This window comes from Ciconia boyciana, chromosome 2, assembly GCF_034638445.1.
Source record: "Ciconia boyciana chromosome 2, ASM3463844v1, whole genome shotgun sequence".
Classification (NCBI taxonomy): Eukaryota; Metazoa; Chordata; class Aves; order Ciconiiformes; family Ciconiidae; genus Ciconia; species Ciconia boyciana.
This window is the reverse complement of record NC_132935.1, coordinates 7655676-7682847: the sequence shown is the minus strand read 5'-3', so window position 1 is coordinate 7682847 and position 27172 is coordinate 7655676. Positions and strand designations below refer to the sequence as shown.

The following is a 27172-nucleotide window of genomic DNA, read 5'->3' as shown; positions in this document are numbered from 1 at the left end:
TTTAACTGACTGGAAAACTGCTAAAAACTCTCTTAGCAAATTCACAGTTTCCTATTGGTTGTTTTGAGGATGTCACTGGCTTTTCTTACAATGTCTAGAAAGCTGTCAGATTCCAATCATTGGAGATGTTTTCTACTAGAGTTGGACAATCCATCATTTGTCATCCCTGCCTAATTGATACTGCTGTCAGTTTTGTTTTCTGTCATTGCTGAAAGATTCTTAAAGGTTTCTTTTCCTGGGAAAGAGTTTGTTCTTTCATGAGACTTTATCCTTACGTCGCCAGGGTTTGATACACACTTATTCAGAAAACACCATATATAAGATGATGCCTAACTTTCATTTCTCTGGGTCCCTGTATCTTCAAAGTGTCTTCTCATTAGGTCATTCTCATCTGGCAAAACTGGTCAAGATACCCCTAAATATCCCTTGAGGCCTTTGGCATATCTGGATAGGATTTGTATATTCGGATTTCCTAGGAATCAGTACAAAAGAAGTGCTGTTTCTGCTTTTCATGTGTTTAGTTCAGCTAGGCTTATTATTGGATGAAACAATAAATTGGTGACAGTTCTTTGGATTTCTGTAGTTCATCTTTCTCTGGGAAAACACAGCATCATCGTCTCTTTTTATCTTAAACTTCTGTATGACTTGTAGCTGGAGTTAGTGGTTTGTTCAACTCTGCTTTAAATCCAGTGCTATTTTGGGAAGACTGTTACTACAGTGTATACTTAAATAGTGTGGAAAATGTGGGAGGAGTAAGAAATCCTTACTTTTAGTTTCTTAATGGATGCTAAACTCCCACAAGTTGAAGAGTATATAGAGGGCATTCAAAGTAAAACCATTATTCTTACTAGTCTTATCTCTAGGGAATTTCTTTCCCATCTAGTCTATGTAGAATATTGAATTTATTGTCCAGAAATAAGTCAGCCACCTAAGTCAGTTGCACAATATTTGTTCAGGTGTTTTGATTCCTGAGATGCTTTCTAGGGCTTTCTTGAAGATCAGTAGCTCACTCATCTCAAAGTCAAGTACACGGAGACATGAAGCATTTTCACTGTCTCTGCGCAAGCCAGTGTTAACTGAAAAAATCTCTTCGAAGCACATTGCCGATAGTTCAAAATGCCTTTAAAGTAATTATAGTCTTAGACGTATGTGCCCTCCTAAATGGAAGTAGTCTCTATTAATATCTTTAAGATTTTGACATTTCATAGTGTATGTATGTCATATATGCATTTCAGGAGTGTTGTCTTTCATATTTAGAACTAGGTTATGATTTTGTTTCTGCAGTGTGCTCACAGTTAATACTACCTCTTATATCATTTCAGGAGTATGATGATGGTTATGGAACTGCTTATGATGAACAAAGCTATGATTCCTATGATAACAGCTATAGCACTCAAGCACAAAGGTAAGTCTCCAGATCTGCTGTAACTACATTTGAAGTATTCTACAGTTGGAAAGTTAGTTTTACTTAAAGATTTTTTCAATTTCATCTTAAACAGCAAAAATGTTATAAGAGGCTTTTTAGAAATAACCTCCGATGTTATTTGTCTCTAGTAAGTGTCTCACGTAAGTATAAAAGTCAAGTTACTGAGTGGTTGAAAAGAAACAGAAATGAGAACTTGAAACAAAGAGTTTTAGTGATGCCAAATCATAAATCAGAAAGTTTTCAAAAGTTCAGGAAATTCAGGAAAATTTAATTCAGATTTATTTCCAGAGGGAGGGGTGGCAGGGAGGAGGGAAGAGAGGAAAAAAAAACTTTATAAAAGGTATTAAATCATCTGAAACACGGAGCTGATTGCATTTTCTTACTACTTAAACATGGTTATAGTCCAGTATTTTACCTTTATTTGGCTGTAAAAAAAGTACACCCTTTAGTTTGTTTTACTCCTTTGTGGAATTGTCTTTGACAACTTTGAATCTCTTGCGATTTGTGTTCCTTTCCCCACTTCATTCCCAACAGTACTTTTAAGCACTTCTGATTTATTTTCTTAACATTTTGCTTTCTTCAAAGGAGTTGCTATTTGAAAACTCCATGACTTACAAGGAATACTAATGTGTCCCAATGATGGGAAAAATGCGATGAAGTACAAACTAGGCAAACTTCAAATAGTTGAAACAACTTGTTGAGACAAGAAGAATGTTGAGAAAATGGTAAAATAAAATCAAATGTTCTAGTTCTGCATTACTGCTTTGGTTATTTGGGGTGATTAGAGCTTCAAACCTTGCCCTTTGGGAAGGAGATGACAGTAGGAAAGGGAGATATTGGTGGGTATTGTGATGTTGATAAATAGATATGGATTAGACCATTTTACCTTCTGCTTAAGTATTTAAGACTTTTTTACAATGTAGCTTTATCTGAAATAGTACAGAACTGTTCATAGAAAAGTTGAGAACAAAGCTGTTTACACCTGACATCTGCTTTGCTGTAGGGTTGACACACCCAACTTAAATTTTGTTGCATAAATGAGTATTTTCCTGTGCCCAACAATTTAGTCAATGTGAAAAAGCTTAGTGGAAAGTTCAAGTGTCATTATTGTTGCGAACTAATGGAATTAAAATACCTTTGTGTTTGATACTTGGCTCCTACAGTCTTGTAAGCTACTGAAAACTGATAAAAATAATATGACTTAAGAAACCAGAAGTGTAGGACCTTCAAAATATGAGGCTCTGTAGGTTGTTACATTTGGAGAGCAGCTGCTGGTAATGGATTTTTTTTTCCAAAAAGAAAATTACCAAAATAGTCCTCAACTTTTATGTTGGTAATTCTGTTCTGTTTTACTGCTTCTAGTGTTGGTAAATGGGTTTATTGCACACAAACATTTGGACTTCATTACAAAGTCATTTGCCTGAGCCAAAACTCGACATTACTTGGATTTGATTTTTTTCCACGTTAAGAACATTTTCACTCAGATTTTTTTCCTTTGAACTAAGATTAGTAAAAAGCAAATCTCCCAAGAAATGAAGTTGCTCTTGTAGAGGAGTAATACATTAAGAATATATGTAATATTCTTAGATATATGTGCACATGCTTAACCCAGTCTGGAAGGAGATATTCATTAAATTATTGCTTTGTATTTTACCTGTAGTTTCACAACACATATACTGCTAGATTTTGTTGAATTCATTATCTTCTGAATAATTACTTCATTTTTTCCCCCTAATTTTAAGTGCTGCATGGTAAAAGAAAACAAGAAATGATTCACTTGTACGTTTCTCCCGGGGTATCGACACTCATTTTCTGGCATATTTTCTCGCTTGGCAAAAAGATTTTTAGGATTGTATTGGCAGGCAAAAAGTAATAACTATAAACAGCCATCTGAGCTACCTAGAACAGCTTTCCTATCTTTAATCCAAATATCAAATAGTAGCCCATATTGCAAAATGTCATTTTGTAATCACTAAGAGATACTTATCATATTTAGGTGCATTGCAATATCTTTACTGTGAAGGAAATTAGGGAAAAGTATATTGTTTTCATAATTTAGCCTTATATCGTTCTTGATATTTTGCCCTCATAAAGCATGGAAAGAAAATACATTTGCGCATAGAGGGCATTCACGTGTTTAAAATGCATTACTTAGTGACTAGCATGTGTAAATAACTTTTCCACCTTTCCTTTTGTAAGTTGAAAGTAGTAATCTAAAAAATAATAGTATTTCTAGTATGTCTTCTGATATGAATTTCTCTAGAAGATTGTGATATTAATGATATTGCGTATTAGAGGAAACTTGAGAAATAGCTAGTAAACTGAAAAGATGGGTTTGCTCATTAAATAATTTGCAGTAGTTTTTCAGTATATGAATGCTCTTCTTGCACCTCATCAGACTTGGCTAATGTTCACAAGTGTACTTTGTGTGTACAATGTACAGTGTGATACAGTGGAGACAGTTGAAATACTTATTTTGTGTTTAAAGTTTTTGCTTAGTTTAGTGATTCCTCTGTTAAAGATGGAAATTCTCCAAATTTGGCCATTCAGTACAACACGGCGTGACTCTCCTTTATTGTTTTTAATTTTGATGTTTCCAGTGTCTTTCCCAGAAATGGCCAAATCTGAGATGGACTAGGATGGCTAATATGTTCAGATATGAAGAATAGCATACTGTATATTTCTGTGGGCATTAAGGTAGTTGAGACTTTGCATGCCTCTGCAAACAATTATTCTTTTCTGTAACCTAACTGCTGCTACCAAATCATGTGTGTTTAAAAGTTTAACAGCATTGTATTTGACATTATGTGAGACTATCTGTGCTTGTGCTTGGCAATCTGAAGCTTTAGTTAAAACCTGTCACAGTACTAATATTGAGAGTAACATCAGAGTTTTCTCCAAGTTCTCATTTATCTTAATGCCCTGTAATCCTATAAAAAGTAGTTTTCCTTTACAATATTTTCTTATCCACAGTTTGTTCATACAACAAAGCCCCAGATAGTGCTTCAGGATGTTTTTTAACAGAATTATTTTTTTATGGTCAAAAAGGCTTAAATATTCCTTGGAGCTTTACTGAGCTTGACTAGATATCTTAACTGATTTTTAGAAGAGATGTGACTAAATTATACATAAAGATTTTTGCAGAGGATTGTTAGATGGTATTTTTACCAGTATAAACTGGGATGGTTTATCAACTGGGCTGTTATTGTTATAAAAACCCAAAGCAATCTAAAATCAATTTAACAAAATATTTCTGAATTTCTGAAAATCAAAAGCTAGCAAATACTTAAAGCAGCTGAGACAGTTTTATGTTAATAGAGCATAATGAACACTGTCAAAAGCTATGATCATTTATGATTGATACTCAATGCCTAGCTAAGGAGAGCAGCAAGACTAGGCTGAATGTTACTCTGTCATGCAGGGTAGATTTCACGTTATGCAGTCAGTAATTCCGTCACAAAATTTCTTCTATATACTTATGTAGTAATTTAACATGTGCGGTTGTATGCCAAAAACCTTTTTGGTAGAATGTGAGTTACAACTGTGAAACACCATGCTTGTGTGACTGCTGGTGCAGACATTTTCTTGTCAGATGCATGTAGATTTCTCAGCTCCCCTCACTAGTGCATATGCATGCTTACTTCCACAACCCAGCTGACTCTTAAAGGACTTCCCCAAATCTGTCTGGAACTGTAATCCTTTACTTGGATTTATTGCAGAAAGTAGTGGGTGTTTTAATGGCCTGATGTTAATGCTAGACTAATTTTATTATGAAAATTCAGAGAAGAATATTGTGGAGGAAGCAGGAGCATTTAGTTGGGTCTTCATTTAAATTTGTAGATCAGTTTAAACATTTCAGCATGAAGAAAAATTCTATTTATTTTAAATCTCAGAAATATGTTTCAAATTGAGCAAAAGTGCTTTTGTCCCTTAGTGGCTCCATACATGATCTGTACAAGTGTTTGTGAAGACAATAATAGGGCAAAGGGAAATGGATGATAATAAATCAATTGGCACTGTCAGTTCACTGTTTAATGTTCTCTAGAATACATAAGATTTATCACTGAGGAATTGTAGAATAATGGTAGTGTATGGAAACAAAGTCCACCAGGGAGATGTACTACATCATTTGGATTTAGCGCTGCCATCTGCTTAATAGCATTGAGATGACTACAGAGGTACTTATGATCAACCATTCATAGCAGTGACAGATGCTGCAGAGAGTTAACATGCCAGAGAATGAGGTTTGTTACTAAAATTCAGATTATGTGACAAGCTTGCTGAGAAAGGGGGCTGGGTTTGTTACCTCTCCAACAGCATTAAAGGTTTACTGTGTGCTTTTAAGTTTACTATCAAGAGAGAATGGCTAACACAGTTACTGTAGTACAAAAAAATGTGGAGAACCCCATCTGTCTGCTTCATGGCACTCAGAAGTTTCAAATAACTTCTTTATGCTTGTCTGCTAGTATTTAAAACTGGATACCTCTTTTCCTGAAAAAATCCCAACTGCTTTTATCTAGCTTTATTGTTTTTTTACCTACAACAGAGATCAGCAGTCTCAACTATAAAATGAATAGTTTGTATAACTATATGCCTGTGTCTGTTGAGGGGCAAAAATAAGTCATTCATGTAGTAATGTAGTCATTTTGTGTTCAATTAGAATTTATAATTTAAAAGCTGGCTTAGCTCTTCAGTCTTGGTGATCTCACCTTCACTCCATTGCAGGAGAAATTAATCTAAACACTGATATGAAAGGGGAAATACTAGGACTTAAGGTAATTGCTGGTGTTGTCTACAGTTTTCTGTGATGTTTTCTGGGTTCTGTACTTACTAATGCTCTAGATTTCTCTCAGCAACAACCATTGTGCTGTTGGTTTAAACATCGTGTGTCTCAGTTGCTCTTGCATATCTAATAATAATTGCTACCATGTCAAACTGTACCTAAATGTGATACATTCAAATACCTGTAAATTGCCTGTAAACCTTAGAGCCATCCAGTCAAGCTGATCTGAATTTAGGGAATAGGCAAATTCTCTTTAGTATACCTATGTTCACTCAGTGCCTCTAGTTCACTCTGTGTTTATTGGCTAATGTGTTGGGAAGTGAGAAGTACATGCTGCAACTTTATTTTAAATTATTTATTTAAAAGCATAAAGAGATAACTGCCCATGTGGTAATTCGTAAGCATGTTAAAAACCCAGCGTTATGAATACCATGTGGTGAGGCCTTATTCTTTACCGTTCGTTTCAATGGTGACTGATTCAAGACGTAAAATTTCTTTAAAGTAGGGAAGACTATGCGAAAAGACCCCGTGGTTTAAAAGGTTTGAGGAAATTTTTGTAGCTTGTTGTAGTTACTTAAGAGCTAAATAACTGGATATCAGGTTGAAAAGAGGACTTAAAAAAAAAAAAAACCTTGAAATCCAGCAGTGGCCATTGTTCAACTGATGCCTAAATAATACAACTAAATTGGTTTGCTAAAATCCTTCAAATCTCTAAATCCCTGATTGTGTGCCACTCCAGAGGCACCTTAGTTTTGAGAGAAGCTGATTCCTAGTACGTAGTTCTAGTATTGTAGTCCTCATTTTCCACTAGGAACTAAAATTTTCAGGTGTATTCTGAAACTGTGCTTAGTAGTAATACAAAAGATGATGACATTGCTGTTTATAAGAGGAGGATTTTCATAAAGGGCTGAGTGTATTTATTTGAAATTGGCTTGTGGAGGTGTTGCTATTGGTATTTGAAAGTTAATTGCTAACATTTTGTTTGTGATGCTCAGTGTTTTAAATTTACATTGTTAAGTTTGTCAGCAATCATGCATTTCCAGGGTGTATAAATATGCATTATATGCAAAACAGTGTCTGTTACTGTAGCTTTTCAAGATGTAATTCTCTGGATTTTAATGTTAGTAGCTGTTTGTATTTCATGCTCTGACTTATAAATCAAATCAATCCACAGCAGTCTGATTTCTGGGGATAGTGCAAATGGCTAGTATTTTGCAATTGTTGTTGCTTATGAACACCTGGTATGTCCAAGCTTATAATTCTGTGCAAATAAAACCTAAAAACATTAGTATAAACAAGCTACTGTATCTTTTAACTGAAAATCTCTGCCATGTGGTTTCCTGCTTAATTTTTACCCTCATATTATTGGAAGAGATTATTTTCTGCAGTTTTTCAGATCTAGTTCTTCAGGTAGAGATAGTTCGTCTTCCTTTTTTTGTTACCTGTTAAAATGTGACAAGATAAAATATTCAGAAGTGCCTCAATAGCACAGATATTTTATTTGTGAGTCTAGCATACATGCTTGAATTTTTGTAAGAATTGGTTTACAGAAATCTGGTCTGAAACCTTCAGTAAAAGGCAATTCAAGTGTAATGATGGAAAAAACTTATCTTTAAAGGAAAAATTAATCTTAACACAAGTATACCACATGCTGCACTCATAAAATTGGAAAAGGTTTTTAGAATCCTCATCATGTTGACATTAGGAGATTACTTCACTATTTAAGAAATGTTAGGATTACTTTTAATTTGTACTAATTATACTCAGTAAAATGCTTTTTAGATACAAAAAATAATTCTGGTTCTCTTCATGGCTTTGCTATTAAACTGAACTATGACTATGCCTCAATGCTTAGAAAAAAAGTGAAAATGCATTCAATAAATTTAGAGACCTGTTGGAGAAAACTTAGAGGTGTTGTAATAGTACAAAAGTAATGACATGAAATTTTAAATATTTGAATAATCCAAAAAAGTAATTATTTCATAAAATTAGATTATTCATTTTGTGTGATTGGTTTAATTTTACTTAGGTGATTGTACAGCATCTTAAACTGTGTGCCTGAATTACCACAATATAATTACAAGAGGATGAGTATTTGGTAGGATTTAGGATTTTTTCCTTGACTGATTACACAGGTGAAAACATGAGAAATGGATAGGTCAAATAAGATCTTTTAAGAAGTCCTTAATAGAAAGAAAAACTCATTAACAGTGAATATTTTTGAAATGTTAAATACTATATTGTAGTTATTAATGGTAACTTGTGGAATTAGTCAGAGTTTAAAAATATCTTAATTATGAGGGCTTCAATTTAATTACAGGATGTTTAAAAAAAAAAGTACTTTAAGCTTGGATGATGGAGGTAACAAAGAGGAAGGAGAGTATCCAGTTGCTAGGGCTCAGCAGGGTGCTGCAGCAGTGTTGCTAGCTATATTGTCTTTGGAGACAGAACTTGGATAATCAGGCTTCCAAATCTTACAAATTTAAGTTATTCATTTAGAAATAACTTTTCAAATGTCTTACATAATAAACTTTCTACTGGTTTCATTAAGATACCATGATAAGGAAGAGAGACTACATAGTCTCTCTGACTAGAGAAAGGACATAATAAATTTATGCTTGCAGTAGACAGTGAAGAATATATATAAGGAAGATTTATTTTCCCCAGTGTGGGATGGAAAAGGAACTTCACTGAAAACTCACACTTTCTTGAAAGCCAATGTCTATTGAATGAGAGAGGCATGAGAAATCAGGCTTCATCAGTTCAGAACATATTTGTCACAGAACCTGCTTTTGTAGATGAAGATTTGACACTATTTTGCTGTTTGACAGTCAACATACTATGTCTGCTTACTAGCAGTAATTGAAAATTGCAGGCTTTTCTGTTAGACTATCCTGTAGTATTTGGTTTGCTTTCAAAGGAAGAAAAATCTTGCTTCTTTCCATTGGTGAGGAAAATATCTATTTAATTGGGCAACTTCAGAAAAGGGAGGTGGTTGCAGGAAGACTTTAAATTGGTCTTATTTGTTTCTCCTGGTTGTATTTTATTTTAGAAGAAATACTGGGAGCTGTAAATTGTACTTTTAAGCACAATTTTGTCGTCATTCAGTTGACAGATGATGAAAAATACAGTTTAGTAACCGTCAGAATTTGAGGTTTATTGTGGTGTAATTGTCAGGTGCAATGTGCTTGGAACATACACGTTGATAAAAGTAGTAGAGCCCACATAAGCCCAGCAAACAAGTTTTAGCAGTTAAGTGGCTTGAATTATCTTTAACACAAGAGGAAGAGGTCTGACTTACTGTACTTGGAGAGGCAAGGCTTGAACCCTGCCTGTGTAAGGGGCATTAGAGGAGCACTGGGAAGACCTCAAACATGGCAATATATTGCTTTTAAGATCTGCAGATGCTTATGGTTATGTAGCCCTGAAAACAGTTAAATAGAATCTCTTTAACCAAATACATTCCTTGATTGTACTTCTATTACTTTTTAATTATAATGATATAAAACTGGAATGGAATGATATTTTTCTCTCAAATGCTCTTCAATTTCAACTGATGAGTAAGGATATCAAATTTATAGGAAACTGATGAAAGTTGTAGTATTCCTTCAATAAATTAGACAGACAAGAAGGTATGATATATATCTCACTGAGTAGTATTTCTATTGACAGAATGGTGACATACTGTCTGTGCAGTTTTTGTGGATGATGATGTATTAGAGGCAGTGTTGTCTTACTTGTGACAGATTGGGGTACATCCTCTTGGTTCTCCAACAACATCTTATGCAGGACTCGAGGGGTAACCAAGAATGAGAGGGAGTGATATCCACAGCTCTTTCCAGTATTGCAATGGGTAGTCTAAAGATTTTGACTGATACCTGCCAGATCTTCATTATTCTCTGCTGCTTCCACTGTCCTGAGTAGTCTTGTCTGTTTGGCGGAAAAGGGAAAAAAACGCATCCTTTTCAATGTTCATGTTCATGTTGGTTCACATCTCTGTTCTCCATTTAGCAGTTGGAACACATTTGTTACACACCCGGGTAGTTTAAGACTTCCACTTTATTTTCCTCTGATAGCAGCCTAGTTCACTTCCCTCAAACTGCTTTGCAAACCAGACAAATGTGATGTGGGGATGGCTGTGGCTTGGTTCTAAGGCACAGGCCAAAGCAAAATGCTGATGTTTACGCAGCCTGAATTTAGTTTTTCTGCTCATGCTTTCTTGTTTGATGTAGTGAATTTTTTACATTTTATTTAGTATTTCTCATGTTTAGGAATGTATTGTTGCTGTATTCTATTCATAGTTTCAAGGTACAGCTATAGGTCCCTGCTGCTGCTGTTCCTGAAAGGAAGCCTTACTTGTACTGTGTGCTTCAGTCACCTCTGCTACTTGCCATTTACCTTTCCTGTTTTGAGAGGTGGGAGGTGAGGGGGGGGGGGGACTGAATGAGCTTAGACAGCAATAACTGAGCATTTCAAATGATAAAACTGTTAGCTTTAGGGAAATGTGTAGAGTTCTGCTAGAAATATGTAGACATAATTTTGTGCCTGGTAGGTAGCACCAGAATGCAGATGCCTCTGAGGGCATTTCACTGTTCTACAAAAGTGAAATTTATTGCAATTTCTGCCATAAAAAGCAATTTCTAAATAGTGATAGCTAAGGCAATCCTTGAGGGGGCACTCTGGTCATCTTTTAGGATTATAGAAATAGATTTGCTATTTGTATTATCCATAGGAGAGTACAATAGGATATAATTAAAGGAAGATTGCATCATTTTTCTGTATTTTATAAAGCCTTCACATACATGTCTCAGTTGCTTTCTGAGATCATTATCTGTTTTACAGACAAACTGAGATGCAGGGATGAGAGTATGTACCAAAGAAACTTCTGCTAAGAAGTGGTAGAACTGGGCATTAAATAAAAATCCATCTGCAAGATGCAAGAAAAGATGTGGATCTCCTCTTGATATCTTGGTTTTATGCTATCCTGTTGTAAGCTGGCTTACAGAATATGATGTTCTAATGATCCACAGAAGCATTAAGAACAGATACGCCACTCAGTGTTCAAGACAATTATGGAGATATGAGAAGCTTCCCTACAGTGATTGTTGTCTTCACAATAACATTTGGGATGCTCTTCCTGTTTACTGTTGACGAATGCTTTTTGATATAAGAAGCAGCTGAGTGTGAAGATCTGGTAGGAATGATAGAGAGGCTTGTCCTTGTGGAAAAGTTCTGTTCAGATGTGATCATATCAGTCAGGATCTGTTATATAAGACCTCTTGCTAGAGAGATCCTCATTTGTTCTTTCTACTTTGTTCTGTGTGACCTCTGTGTAGAACGACAAAGGTGACACATGGAGCTACTCTTAGCAGAAGAGAAACCGTTTGTGTTTTGAAGGGGGTTTTTTGGTCACTCTCTGAAACGGTCCTGGCTTCTGTCTAAAGGCATCAGTCCCAAAGTTACATGTGATACCAATGTGCAAAAGAAAGCAGAATTTTTTTCCCACTTTTCCCTAGTAAGCATTACCAGGAGCTGAACTTGTTGCAAAAGGTGTCTTTCATCACTGAAGAGGAAGAATGTTTCAGTTCACTCAGTGCTTAAACCCGGTAACCAGGCTTGTCAGTGCTTAAATCTAGGCTTTTCCAGTAAACTAGAAGTTTTCAATCGGAGACCTTTTACTCTTCCCTTAGCAATGAGGCTCCCTGCCATACTATTGTTTCAAATGCAGAAGCGGCATAATGCTGACTCTAAAAGATGCCTGTATTAAATCTAAAGAACTGTGGCAATTGCATTCATTCATCACAATATACTTAGGCCACCTTTATGCATTTTTTTGGAAATAATACAGAACACTTGCACTGTATGGTTGACATGCCTGTTCTAGGATTGTCCCAAAAATAGCCTAATGACCTGTTCTGATACCTTCATGAATGTTAGGTTGAACTCTACCATTCCATTGATATCTCTCCCAAGAGAATATTCCAACATCTCTAGACAGAATAAGCTAATAGTTAATATAGTATAAAAGGTAAGAGTTCCTTAACCATTATGTCAAGAGCAGTTACTGCTATTTGGTTTTTTTCATAAAGATTTGTTCTTCTATTATGGTTCATGAAGATATTTTCAGAAACAATCAGCTTAGCAGAAAAGCCTGAGAAATTCAGGTCATATTCCACAAGACCTTTGAAGGCTTATATTGAATACCTCTAAATTAAACTATTTTAAGACACTTCTCACAGCACAATGTTTCTAGAAAAATGGCAGGAAGCTTCCCAGTCCTCTGTTTTACTAGATAAAAAAAGCTCCTCTAAGGTTTTGCTTCATCAGTGCAGGACTAAAATCTGAGGTTGCTCTTCTCTCTCAGGCTGTTTCTTAAACAGAGAAAACAGGCACTTCCCCCTGGCCTTATTTAAACTACTTAAGCCTCACTTCACACTTCCTCTAAGCATTGTAGGATTAATGCCCAGCTCTCAGCAATTAGAAGCAACATACTTCAAGTTTATTGTTGTTTGCTAATTCTTCCATGCCATTAGGTGGTTCCAAGTTTTTATGTTGACATGGAAAATCAAAGCATTTTTTTTGCCATCTCTGTCTTCTCTGTCAGCCCAAAGACGTGCTGGAATGGGAATACAAAAGAAGTTAAACATGAGTAGATATAACCAAGGGCTATATATGTACAAAAGATCTAATCCACAGCTGATACTCCAGTGTTGATTGCACTTGTACTGTTTATTTGATGTTTGGGAAAATGCTCAAACTTGCCCGAAATCTATCTACAAAGTAGATATCTACATTTCTACAAAGAAATCTATCTACAAAGTAGACACCACAGAATTTTCAGGTATTGCCCACATCTGCTGCTAGGAAGAAACTACTTGCAGACAACTGGAGAAGTAAAGAAAAATTAAGAAAAGAAAATTGAAGAAAATGGCCACAAGAAGACATTTTACATCTTAAAACATGTGAACTCAAAGCAGACTCGAGGTTTAGTCTTGCTGGGTTAAAAAGGAAGGGATCCATGGTATGCTTTTTACCTCGTTCTGAAAGGAGGGAGGCACAAGAGGTAAAAAGAAAACAAACCTGTTTGGTGTTTTTTGTTCTCCTTTCTATGAGAGGAAATGAAGGGAATAGGAATAAAAGAGTTTTCCTTCCAGAATAAATCCATTAAAGGTAAATACAAAGTTTGAATAGTCTTCAGTCAGAATTCTAAGATGCCAGCGAACGTATATAAAAAAAGTATAAATGTCAAGGATGCTTTAAAACAAAAATTGACATCATACCTTCTGTCCAGAGGAAGAATTATTTAATATAGCTACTTAGTTCCTCGCAATAGAATTAACCTCCACTATCTCAGTTAATGAGTTAAAATGTATGATTTACAAAGAAGTTTGATATTGCAGGTTCCTTTGACTAGGTTTCCTTTTAGCAGGTGATTGCTTTGAAGAAAATGCAGTTCTATAAGCTGTAACTTCATATACAGTATTAGATTTTTTTCCTGTAATTCCTCCAGAAAAACCTCAGGTATCTTGGTTTTGGCTGTGAACTCCATGGGCTATTCAGACTGTTACAGGTGAAACAAAAAATCTTTTTAATGTTTTACCCAGAACTCCTTACAGCTGTCTGTATGTACCCTTTTCTTTGGGTTGTAGTCTTTAAGTTGCCTTATCTGAAGTTTTGCATTTGTTTAACATACAGTTGCATTGAGAGAGTTTGCATTGTTCATAGAGCACAAAGGGAAGTGCTCAGAGTAGTGAGTATTGAATTGCACTAGGCAATATTACTTCACATTGTAACTTCTACTTCTTGGAAAGTTTATTAATTTTGATGGGTCATGATAGACTTTCAGTATAAGTAAAAGATTTTTCCTTTCTGATATTTATTTGTTTTGCAGTTTATACGCTGTAAAATGAGTCATTTTTTGTTTAATAGATATTTTAGGTCTACGAAATGAAATGCTGCAAAAGTCATTCTGACAGGATTGACAGATATGGGGATAGGGCTCAGCTGCTATAGGCCTCTAAACTTGATGACAGCCTTAAAATAAATAATCAAGTACTATGTTGAAGGATAGTTGAATGTCAGTTTTAAGTTGGTTGTCAGAATAAAGACTGTTTTATCACTGGCTGCTGCAGGGCAAAATTATGTTATTTCTTATGCTTCAAACTTTGCCCTTGTTATTCTGGGGTCCTCATCATGTGGACTGACAAACCATAGATAACATTTAGGTTGTATACAGATACTTTTTTGTGGGTCTTCATAGTGCATTCTGGTTAAGTTTAAGAAGCCTTATACTAGCAGTAACAGATATAAATCCACACTTTTTACATATGCATTTGCACACACCAGAACTGTTATTTCTGTCCTGGATTATTTTGTGGTATTTAAAACTTTTTAGTTTAAAAAAAAAGACATAAACCAAACACAGCAAATGATCTTTGTCTTTTGTCAGTTTAGAAGTGGTCGTGATGTGTTGTTTTATATAAATGCTTTACCTGCTAATTCATGTTAAGACTAATAAATTGCCTTTTCTCTCTGGTTTTTATTTTGTTAGCAATCAATCTAATATTAGAAGCATTTTGTCAATATTAGTAATTACTTGCTAGTGATCATGTATTACAGTGATTTCCTTCTCACTCAGAAGGTAATGACTTGGGTAGCATCAGTTTGTAGAGTGTTTTCCAAATATCGTCAGCCCTGGGTCGGTCTGTGGTTCGAAAGAAAAGGAAAGAAACAATTGAGACACCTGCTTTTGATGTCCTACAAACATGTCTAATAGACTTTTGTTCTGTCAAGTATATAAAAGACTATACATGGTTATATGAAATCTGAGAGCATAATGGAAAAGCAGTATGTAATAAGGCTTGTCCTTCAGTTTCTATTCAGTGGTCTTAATACAAATAGAAATGCCATTATGAAATGGAAGACTGGTTTAGGCCGTGGTTATGGTATTCATACATACTTTTGAATCCTAATGACTGCAGATTTCTGCTTTTAACTTTGAAGTTCCTGTTATTGTTTCTTGTCTGCCTATTAAAATGATAGCATTTGCATATGTATACATTTATCTTGTTTTGAAGACACTGGAACCTGTACACATATAAAAACTATATAACCCTCTGATCAGCAAGTTGCTTGTCCTTTATTGCATTTTCATCAGTGAATTTAAAGATGCAAAGACAAAATACTAGGCAACAGTAGGTAATGAAAAGAAGTTTGTAAGACAAAGGAACTGGGTTCAGTACCTACACCTCCTACTCTTCTTTCATTGGGACTCATAAGATCTTCAACCTTCCCATCTACAAGTATAATTATAAATATAAAATTCCCACATCCACATTTAACACTGGATCAGGGGCTCAGTGATGGAAAAAAATCCTTAATGGAAGTAAATAGGGTTTATTTTCTCTTCTTATTAATAAAACAGAATCTAAGCTGTCATTGTCACATGAATGCTTACCTTTCTTACCTTAGGGCATGTCTACATCCTCCAAGCTTTCTTCTTTTCAAAGGCAGAATGTGTAATGATAGGCATTGATTCTTAAAAGGTAACTGCTTTGTTTCTTGTTCTTTCTTCTTCCTGCTTCCCTCCTCCCATACAGTGGAGCAGATTACTATGACTATGGCCATGGACTGAGTGAAGAAACATATGACTCTTACGGTGAGTAGTTTTATGAGCTGAATGACTACAGTAGTAGACTCTTGAACAAACATAATCAAAGAAGTATTTCCATAAGGCAAGCTTCAGTTCTGCAGTGGATAACAGCTGTTTGGGGATTCCTGCACTATCACAGAGCTTCTCATGTGGTTATTGAGAAAAATACTGAAGGAGGTTTCTGTAGTCTGCTAGCTAACATAGTCATGTGAAACTAAAAAGAAATTTAAAAAAATCTAAATCATGCTGCAAGTACCATTTTCATGTCACATTCAAAGAGATTTAAGGAAAAAAATGGGGGTGTAGGACCTTTTTCAGGAGCTGTTTGAAGCTGAAAGCAAATGCTTCTAGTGTGGCACAGCTGGCATTGAAACTTGGTACAAGGTAAGAATATGCTGAAGTGCTCAGCTGAATCAGGGCCTAATTGAGTGCATTTTAGACTTGTATGGTCTTTTTAGTATGGTCTTTTTATATTAGTTCATTTTCATGCATCAGTCTTGTGAAATCTAGCAGGGAGTCATTATGTAAAGGTTATGAAAGTATTTTAGGTAGCTAATAGACATGAGGGCAGTGGGTTACTCATGGAGACAAAACAATGCGTAATGAAGCAAAAAAAATACACTAGTGGTAAAGATCACATTTTTTTAAGCTAGAAGTGTGGTAGTGACAGGTTTAAAGAAATCTGTTACGGATTAGAAGCATAAAGCATGTTAAAAGGCACCTTTGCTTAAGGGATAAATGTTAAATCTATGCCTAGAGAGCAGAAATATAATCTAGATCACTCAAATCTCAAACATTTGAGGATTGTTAATAACTAGTGTAAAAGTTGTGATTCTGGGTAATGGATGCTTCAGTGATTTTAGTGTTCTACTTAAAACTTTCCATGGTGTGTGTATTAAATTCCATTTGGAAGCGCTTCCTGCTGAAAACTAAAATGACCTCAACTAAGTTGTTGTGATAAATGCATCTAATACAGAAGTTTGCTCAATGTCATCTGCTTAAACTAATTATTTTGCTTAAGTGGAAAGTCAGTTCATCAAAAGAAGAGGTCACTTGAAATTCCTCTGTCCCCCAGCACTTTCAATGTCTTGATAGATATATAGCTCAAATGTTTATTTCAGCATTAAAATAAAATGTTTGCTATTATAAGCCTGGTATTTCTAAGACTATTTCATGAATGCAAAATTGGTATGGGGGAAAAAAGTATGAAACTGCTTAATGTAGATAGTTGGCTGATGGGGGAAAAATGTGGATTGCAGTATTTAAGGTTGAAAATATGGATTTTTCATTGCTTTTGCATTTAAAATTGGTTTTCTACTTATCAAAGCATAGCCACTCAGAATATTAAGTGATATATTTGCTCAAGTTGAGAGGAAAACTATAAATACCTTGAAGAATGATTATGGGTTACAGCTACTGAAGTTTTTGCACATACAAATAAATAGTTATACACTTTATTTCTTAACTAGCTGACCCTCAAGTACATCCTTAAATGCAGAGTTAGATACTAATAATCATCCTTACAGTATGTAAAGAACATTAGGTGCCCTGGACTAAAATTCGTAAGACTGCATAGTGAGCAGATAGTTGCCTAGTGCTGGCCAGGAGGAAACCGAGTTTCCCAGGAAGTACCTGAACTTTTCCTTCTCTAAGAAGCTCAGGTGCCAATCCAGAGGATGTAAGAACATCATCAGTATTTTTAGGATTCGGAACCCTGAACGGCACCAAAATGAAAACTGATAAAAAGTAAGGTGACTCTCTACCCTACTGATTTGACCAATTGCTTGAAAAGGAGCAAGTATCCCCTTAAACTGTAACCAAGACTGCTTTTTACGTTTAAATAGTTCCTTGCAGCAGTGCTTAAAAGCTAGGATATTTTTCATTCTTACCCCTCAGCCAGCTACCTTTACTGTTAGGCTAGGGTTCTTTTCCTTGCTTAATACAAGCCTTGCTTTCTGTGTGAAGAAGCACAAGACATTGCTTCTCGTGTACATTATTCTGTTATCAGATTCCTGTGGAACTTGCCTGAGGTACAAGTTTTCATTCTTTCAGCCTTACACCAAATTTGAGCTTGTTCCTTTTACCTCCTAGGCAAATGTTCTGACCACTTAGGTATGATATATAACCCAGGCTCTGCAGGCGACCACCTAAATTTTTTAAAATAAAGTAGCTGGGAAGAGACTTCCATAAAGAGATTGTGAAATTGGACCATTGACTTACAGGATTCTTGTCGCCTAATTTCAGATAGCTACTGTCTGAGGAAGTTACCTTACCATTCAAAGAAGTAGAGGGGTTCTTTGGCTGTTGACTTTATTAATTGACTAGAAAGACAGATAAAGTGATGCCTACATTTTAGATTACCATACCTAGTCATTTAGATTCCACCCTTAGTTTCTGGATTGCATTGGGTTCACTTGGACACTGTCTGCTTAGGGCAGGGCAATTCTCCAAAAGTAGATATGGAAGCACATACACTGTTTTCAGGTGTTTTCTTTTGGGTTTTTTGGTTTTTTCTCTCGGGGGCAGTACTCTGATTTGTTTACTTGACTAAAATGTACCTAAGTACTGATTCATTATACTCTGCATTTGGTCCTGTATCTTCTCTTTTGTTGTAAATGCGTGGCACGGTAGGTCTGATTCTTATTTAAGACAATACTTCGCTACTTTTGTTAGTATTTATTACCACTAAAATGTGGTAGGATTATGAAGCATTAAATATAGCATAAGCTTTTCAAAAACGTATTTTGTTGTCAAAATTCAAACAAGCAATCTCCTTTGCCCTTTTAATTTTTTTTATAATCTGCCTTCCTATTTCTTGTGTGTTGGAGGAAGTGTATGTTTACAGTGAAGTCGAATATTGCCCTTAGATTACTAGAAGCCACAGGTGTTTTTAGTGATTCTTGAGGCTTTTCACTATTGGATTGCATATTTGAATTAAGCCTAAATTAGTACTGATGCAAAGAAACTTATTTTTGAGGGTATCTGATTTGCTTATATACATAATTCATATCCTCCATTCATTTCATCCTAGCATAATTATTTGTAGGTCTGCTACTATAGCTGGCACTTCTGTGTATTTGCAACAAGCAAGTCCAGCTGAATGCCAGAGCCCTAAATACAGGCCATTAGCCTGCCATGCTCCCTGCTGTTATGTACTGAAAAAGCATTGTGGGGTAGCTCATATAGTTGCGTTGTACCAAGATTTTTTGCTTCCAGTGTTAGACTTTGTACACCTTGGTTTCAATAAATAAAATGTTGCTGTTTAATGCACAATTAATAAGGAAAAAATAAGTACAGCATCTGAGAACATTGGAAGGTGTCTAACTATATTTTCCATTCTTGTAGGGCAAGAAGAATGGACCAACTCAAGACACAAGGCACCTTCTGCAAGGACAACAAAAGGAGTCTACAGAGACCAGCCATATGCCAGATACTGATTGTACTGTCTGATGTTGTGAAATATCCAATCTCCACCAGTCCTGTATACTGTTCAAAGTAATTTTTTCTATGAACAATCCCTTTTTATTAAATCAAAGCGCTTAAAAATCTGAATGGATGGACTGAACTTAAAAATATTTTGTTGAAAGAACAACCTGGACATAAAGATATGTAAAACAAGGAACTTTGTTATTTCCAAGCTGTATTTGAAAAAATAGGTGATCAAAAAAATAACCTTTGATTAACTAGTGTTAAACAAAAAATAGGTTTACTAAATATGTTAGTCCATTCTTTTAACATAAGCGTAACCTTTTATTTTAAAGGTTTTCAACAATTTAGTTTTTAGTTTTTATTTTCAGCCATTTGCTAGTTTTTCTCTTTGCAAACATGCGTAAAAAGGGAAGCAAATTACAAATGCAAATAATGTGGTATTTTGTAACTCAAGTCTTGAAATGTTCTGTAGTGTTAAGCAAAGTTTTACCCTTGCTTGATACTAAATAAACTTTTGAAAGAAAATCAGTGTGTGTGAGATTAATTTTATGCTTTATCTTATAATAAAACTTCATAAATAGTAGTAAACAGGGAGAAATACGTTTAACAGTGATCAGTATAAAAGGCTCATATTAAACATTGCGCAACTTCTTTTAAAAAATGGTATAAACCTAAATGTATATATATATTCACAGTAGATATAAATGCTGTTTAAAGTATCCAAATGGTATGGATCTGCTTGAGTGCCACATTAAATCAAAATATTTTTGTTAAAAATGGTTTAAAATAGCTAATGAATTTTCTGAAAAAGATGTGACTAGTTTTCATCTTGTTGAGCATTCTTTCACTAGTGCAACTTTGGAATTTTTATGAGAATTTTGGTACGTTAATGACCACCTCGCTCCGTGCTGGAAGCAATAAACACAAAGCTTTTAAAGACTTTCTGACTTGACTAATTGAGGTCGCTTTCGTCAGAGGCAGAGGATGTGTAACCCTTAAAACGGTCTTCATTTGCAAAGGTAAATAAATCAAATAAGATTTTAATCTCAATTTATCTTAATATAACCAATAAAAACAGGGAGGCTTCAACTTAGAAAGTTTCATTTTAGAATGTAGGAAAGACTTTAAGGACACCTAAATTCTCATTTTAAAACATTTAATTTGTGTTAGTACTCTAAAAAGCCTTAGCTTAGCTAGTTAAATTTGGACAAACTATTCCCTATTAAACAACTGTAAAACCTCATAACCAATAGTTTGTAATATATTATTTTTCTATAAATTCTAGTAAATTAAACATTACAAATGTTATCTAAAGCTTTTTGTTAATCATTACGTTTCTATTAATTATAGTTTGATTTACATTGTTTTCTTTAGTTTTTATTTGAAAGTCTTTGAAATTTAGTAAAAATACCTTCTTTTCTCTTGTCAGGAAACCCACCTCCTTGGACAGCCAAGAGAACAAAAACCTTAATCTTCTGATGCTTTGGTAGGTATCTTTACTCATCTGTGAAATTATTAGAGAAATAATGGAGCTTTTGATCAGGTCCTTAATTCTTTATACCCAAGGCTTTAATTTATGTAACGATTACAGGTACTGAGCTGGAGGCCAGCACAAATCATTGGCTATGTTCAGTTCTGGTGGGAAAAGTCATAGTTTTAAACTATCATTAAACAGGACATTAAACTGTCCCAGTATGTGGACACTGTCCTCTGGCTGTTCATTTACTGAAAGGTATATGTAGCTTTGACAATATTTCAACCGATTAAGTATTCCATTGGACAGAGGAAGGTGAAAGAAAATGAATGTAACTTTATCCTAGTAGTGTTCAAATGGGAACTTAAAAACTGTAATCTGGTCAGCAAACATGTCTAAAATGGTTTTATGAAGCTGAAGAGAAAATCATTCTACAGAATGCTTTAAGTCAAGCATTTCTGCACAAGGAGCAGGCTGACTTTTGGCACAAATAAAGAAGTCCATTGAGAAACATTAGCTGTAGAATAGCTCTACTGTTTCTGGTGAATTCAATATATAAAGTAAGAAATAATTTAGCTGTATTTATGCTCAGATTGTGCATATTTTAAATTGAACAGATTTTTTTCTTTATTTCCTACTTGGAATGGTAATTCTTCCTGCTAACCTCATGATCACAGTGCCTTTAGTTGACATGACTTAGATAAACAGAGCTCTATACTTTGAAATATTGCATACATTGAACTGCCTCTGTATAACCACAGTAAATTTAAGATACTCCTGTCACAGGCTAAAGGAGCTTTTTGTACATATAAGATCGCTTTAGAACAATTTTGAGAGTATTTTGAAGACTTAAAACAAAGGACCCTTTTAAGGTTAGGAAGGTAGGAGAAGATTTCTGCCCTCTGGGGCTCAAAGGGCTGAGATTTGATACCAGCTGCTAGAACTGCTATGGCAAAACTGAGTATATAAATATCTTTTAAAAAATTTGTAATGGAATTGGCCAAATCTTTATTTCTGTTCACATCTTAAAACACATAATATGACGAGTTACATAAGTCATAACAAGTTTTCATTTGAAAATATGAAGTTTTATATTAACCATATACAATGAAACTTGATGGGTTGAAACTAAAATATCTAGTAGCAGGGATGGCTAGTGGACGAATTAAGTGACTCAGAAGTGAATTCAACCTTCTGTAATATTTATCCAACTCTTTTTTTATGCCCTCTTTCTTTCATCCATCCTATATGGAGGATGAATGTATCAGCATGAATTTGTGTCACTTTTCTGCTACCCTGCCCTGAAGTCCTATAAACCCTTAAATTTTTCCAGGTTCCCTCTTGGTGAGGGGAAAAAGCGTGTTCCTGTCAAATCATACAGAGGCTGTTTGGGTGCACCATTGCGTGACAGTGTCATATGACTGGAAGTTGCAGGTCACATGAGTAAATTAAAAGAAAATTCCCCTCCTGACTAAGAGCACACCCATCCTATGGTCAGAAGTGATTGTTTTGGTCATGTGCCAGATGTGCATCTGACAGAAAATGGAGTAGTCTGGCCTTATGGTGGTCCAATTAAGTAGCTGTGGCCCACCTTGACAGAAAAGTTAACAGTTTTGGTCCAATTTTATTTGTTCTTTTAATGAGTTGCAAGATCTAACTTTGATACATTTAAGAAAAAAGTCTGCATATATTGAGCAGGATAGTGGTATGAATTTTAAATCCATTAAGTCTTCCTTCTTCCAGTGCTCCACATGGATACACCTGATTTCTCCTAAGAAAATGTGTTTTCATACCTCTTAAAAAACCCCAAGTTGTATCAGTTCTCATGTCCTATACATGTGTGTACTATAAGCTACATCAGCTCAAACAGCTAGTATTAGATATTCTTAGAAACTACATATCTTAGAAACTACATATTTGCAGTACAAAACTTCTCTTGACAGTTCCTGAAATAATATGCACTACCATTGTGTTCTGCTATTGCATTTCTGTTTTTTTTTTATTTGGAGTAATCTATGCAAAGAAATCCATTATGTCTTGAAGAGAGGAAAAAATTATCTAAAGATCCCTAATTTTTTTTAAAAATCAATGTAGAAGGCAGCCTTTCTTTTATTGAGACAAACTAACCTAGGAGTGTTTATCTGTTCTAGTAGGATTTTGTTCTGACACTGGTCAATTGCTGTGTTACTGGTCAAAGAAGTAATGTTGATTATAATTAACCATAGCATTAATTTGCCTTTATTGAACCTTTTTATCACATTTGCACTCCATTTCAATGATAGCGGTTTCTGCAATGGTTTCCATAAATCTACATACATTTATTATATGCATAATTGCCTGATCCCACTGCTTACGATCTGACAGTCTTCAGAGAATTCATAGTTGGTAATCTCGGGATGTATACAAATAAATTATATTTTGCTCTTTTTCAGGAACTTCTGCCCTGTTAATCACAGACTGCTTAGAGCATTGTACTTATCCGTGTGCCTAGACAACGAGACAGGCTACGGAGTATGAAAACCCTGTTCTGTATTTCTTGTATTAAAGCCTTAAAGTGTATAATATGATACACTTTTAAAAATAATTGTATACTTAAACTCTTTAATTGTTTAGTGATGCAACAATGTTTTATTTGGAGCTCAATAAAGAATTTTCATCTAAGTTCCTGTTACAAAGCAATAATGCAGCCTCATGTTCCTTTTAGTGATTCTTTTTAGCCTTATGCAGCAAGTGTAAGAGAGTGTGTGAAGTCTCATGACTAGAATTTAAATGCTTTTGGAAATAGCTTGTCTAATGTATGAAGAACATGGATAAGTTCAAACGAAGATCGGTGTTTTATGCTGAAGCTTTTCTTAATAGCTAATTGTAAACAGATCTACTCAAAACAAGACTCTTGGGTAGAAATGATACTCCAGCTTCCATTTCCTTGAGAAACTTGTGTAACATGAAGGTGTTTTAATCCCTGTCAATTATACTATGCTGCTTATTCTCTTTCACTTGGTGTTTGATGCGCAGAAATGTTTTCTCTGATATACAGTCACAGGTTTTCTAGTAGTAGTCTTGGATGAGGCTTTTACACCTTGATAAATCTTGTATCTAACAGTCAAGTTTCCTCAGTGCTTTCTCTGTTTTATATTAATTGTGATTGTGATAATTTGTAACAGAAATAAAATTCTGATAATTTAATTTCTTGTGTTCTTTCCTAAATACTTCTTGCAAAGTATGAGTGTCCCATTCCTCAGTTATGTTTCCATTAAATGCATTTTTCTTCACTGAATCTCAAATTCATCCGAAGAAAAGCATAATTGAGGTCTGTCATTTATTTTATTTTGAAAATCAGCAATATCACTTAATAGCTTCACACCAAATGCCTCCTCTTCAACATGTATTCATAACTTCTAATACTATACACTGACTATTGAAGAATGGCTTTGAAATTTATGGGGATGTGGAAAAAATTAAGATTTCCTACTAACCCTGGCACTGATCAAAGTATCTTGAGTAAGCTATCACTTTTAATAGATGAAAAAAAACTTTGACTGTAAAAAAAAAAGTCTGTATTTTTAACCTTCAAATATTTAAAGGGATTTTATCAGTTAATCTCACAATCTGGAAAGATTTTCCCTGCCATCATCTTTCACTGTACTACGACTGCATTTCTGTAATGTTTTCCACAGCAAGCAATAGTGATTATTTAAATAAGTAAAAGCAAAATCCAAAAACCTTTGAATAAGCGCAAGGGATTCACTACTAATGGATTCCCTTCAGACTGACAGGCAGGAACCTCTGATGTGGAACAGCGCCTAACATTTTAAATGCTAGCCAAGTATAAAAATTGTATATAGATACTGGGGCGGGGGGGGAATTTAGATAAGCAGAATGCAATTTCACTTGCTATAATTTGGACCAGACATGGATTACCAACACAATCTCATTTGAGGAGTGCTATGAACTATTTAATGAGTGAAGTATCAAGCCTTCCACTCTGGAGTCATGAACAACAGAGCTTCTTAATGTCAATGCTAAAATATTTTGCTAGTGTGACTTATTTTAATATGTGACTATCACAGCTATCTAGCAAATCTGGTAATTTTTGAGATCTTGTCTGATTACTGAGTGGCCTAACACAGGAACTGTTAGGGTCCAGTCAAAGTGGGTTGACTGCAGACTATCCAGCTGTTTGTCTTGCAAGTACTTTGCTTGATTTCACTAAAAAACTTAAGGACTGGCTGTTTCTGTGCTTTGAAGCCTGGACTTCATTTCTGCTGGTTATTATCATCACTAGGTAGGGGTTTATGTGTTTCTTGTGATTGTGCTTTGAGTGAAATCTGGTTATCATTGGAATAGTTTTGTTGTTAACTTCAAGAGACCACATATGTATGTGCATCCTGCCTGTGCTGTCACTGATGATTTCAACCTACACGGTGAGACAGTCCTGATCCTCTGTTCTGCAATACCAGTTCTACATGACATTGCCTCACTTAAAGGTTTTGACCAAAGACATGAGCCTGCTGCTTCACATGGATTGTCCAGTCTGCATCACAGTCTTTCCAATAGTGTTCATCTTAATGTGGGGATGTCCCTACATGTAGGTACATAATAAATGTATGAAATAATATTCTATGACTGTGTGTATTAGAACAAACCTTGAGGTCACATCTTTCTAAGTGATGTTGCAGAGCATACTTTTCAAGTTGGAACTTCTCATCCTTCTGGGCAAAGGAACTGAAAATAATTTAAAGATCAAAATGCGAAGTCAATATATATATAATGATTGCTGATAAACAGGATTTAATCTGCCCTTGAGTGGTTTTGCTTCCACTTCACACAAACTTTGCAGTCTTTTTTACTAATTTAGCATTGTAGTTGGATTTTTGTAGCAGGTTCACAAGTGTGTGCTAAAGGGCCCACCTTACAGTAGAATTTCCAGGTTACTGATGTCCAAGAACCTCAGTACTATTGTAGCTGAATAAATGCACATCAAGAATCAGAATATCTTTTGACTTTATTAAAAAGATTAATTGGATGAAGGGGCTGAGAATTATTTTCAGAAGCTCAGCAATTTTATCGAAGACAGCTGCATTTGTTTAATGGGGAGAAAAACCCCTTTGGTAATGGAAATTATTGAAGGTATTTAGTGTTAAAGCACATATTGTTAAGATGATAAATGTTTGTGCAGCCTCAGATACTTCAGTAAGTTTGCCGTGCATTGACCCTTGTCTTCAGGCAGGCTTTCTCTACAATTGCAAGTCAAGAGAACATCCCTGGCAAACTTGGATTTTAAAAAATGCTTAGAAACTGTAGCTGAGGGCTGAAATAAAGCTGCTTTGCTGTGTAGTTCTTTTTTAGGTTTCTCACTGGGAAAGTATTAAAGTCTGAAATGTCGACATTCCTAAAAATAGCAAATGAGGGAACAGGCTTAATGGAAACTTCCACTTTTCAGTCAAAGATGTACTTGGAAATTATGAAATTAAAATAATGTAGATTTAATAAAGGTTTATGACAAAATGTCTCTGGATTCTTTATATCCACTAATCAAAATAACTCATGCTCTTTCAAGATAGAAAGCTACTGAGCTAGAATTCCTGACTAAACAAGGTTCTGCTCATATTACCCTGAGAGTCCTTGGAGCTGAGTTTCTGCTTTTTGCAAAGCTAAACGCTTGTCCAGTTCTTTATGCCTAGAACCATGTAGTGTAGCATAGCTTAAAAAATCTTATCTTTATGTTCTTACTGAAATTTAGAATCAAGGAAGTTTTCACCTGAAGTGAAATGCTGGCCCCTTTGTGAAGATAAAGGAAAGTCGTTTTTTTACTGACCTCCATAAACTGATTTTTTTTTTCCCTTTTATGCAAAACATAGTGAACTGCTCCACATGCTTATTCAAGCAGCAACCTATGAATTCAATAGTTCATTGTCTTCTACAGCAAAAGAGTAAGTGGTAACGTGCTATTGCTGTTGATCTGTTTGTGAAAGATCCTGATGCCCTAAACTTCTCATGAAGAGGAAACACTTTTTATTCATTTGATAAATTGCCTTATTTCTTCATTCTTCTATTAAGAGTTGGCGTTTCTTAATGTGGAGGTAGCTGTTTCTTGTGTTTCTTACTGAGAGAAAAATATGCATGCTCCATCCCACAGAATTCCCTACTCTTATTAAGGATGTATTAAAAAAAGAAGGAAAATACATTTGTCTCTGCATTATCAGAAGAATGACTTTAATTACCAGCTCAAAAATCCATGGATGTAACAGATAGTAACAGACTGCTACAGAATTACACTGCTAAACATACATTCACAGACTCTGGGCTTTTACTAAATCATTTTGTGATGTTCCTATCACAATATAAATACTTATTGTTCTAAAAATTCAGTAGACCCTTCAGGATAGTTAATTACAGGTTTGAAAG

The 27172-nt window shown here is 35.0% G+C and overlaps 1 protein-coding gene across 5 annotated transcripts in view; it reads left to right on the top strand.

The window, feature by feature from the left end:
* KHDRBS3 (KH RNA binding domain containing, signal transduction associated 3) overlaps positions 1–23326 on the top strand; it is a 95392-nt gene extending 72066 nt beyond the window's left edge. For 4 of the 5 annotated variants that reach the window (XM_072851155.1, XM_072851154.1, XM_072851153.1 and 1 more), the window contains 3 exons: positions 1323–1405; positions 15809–15867; positions 19207–19756. In XM_072851155.1, the coding sequence (XP_072707256.1) occupies positions 1323–1405; positions 15809–15867; positions 19207–19298 (234 nt within the window). In that variant the 3' untranslated portion in view covers positions 19299–19756. Of the gene's footprint in view, positions 1–1322; positions 1406–15808; positions 15868–19206; positions 19757–20719; positions 20777–23196 lie in introns of those variants that run through there. The other variant, XR_012040569.1, reaches the window with a different exon arrangement.
* Positions 23327–27172: the final 3846 nt, after the last annotated feature.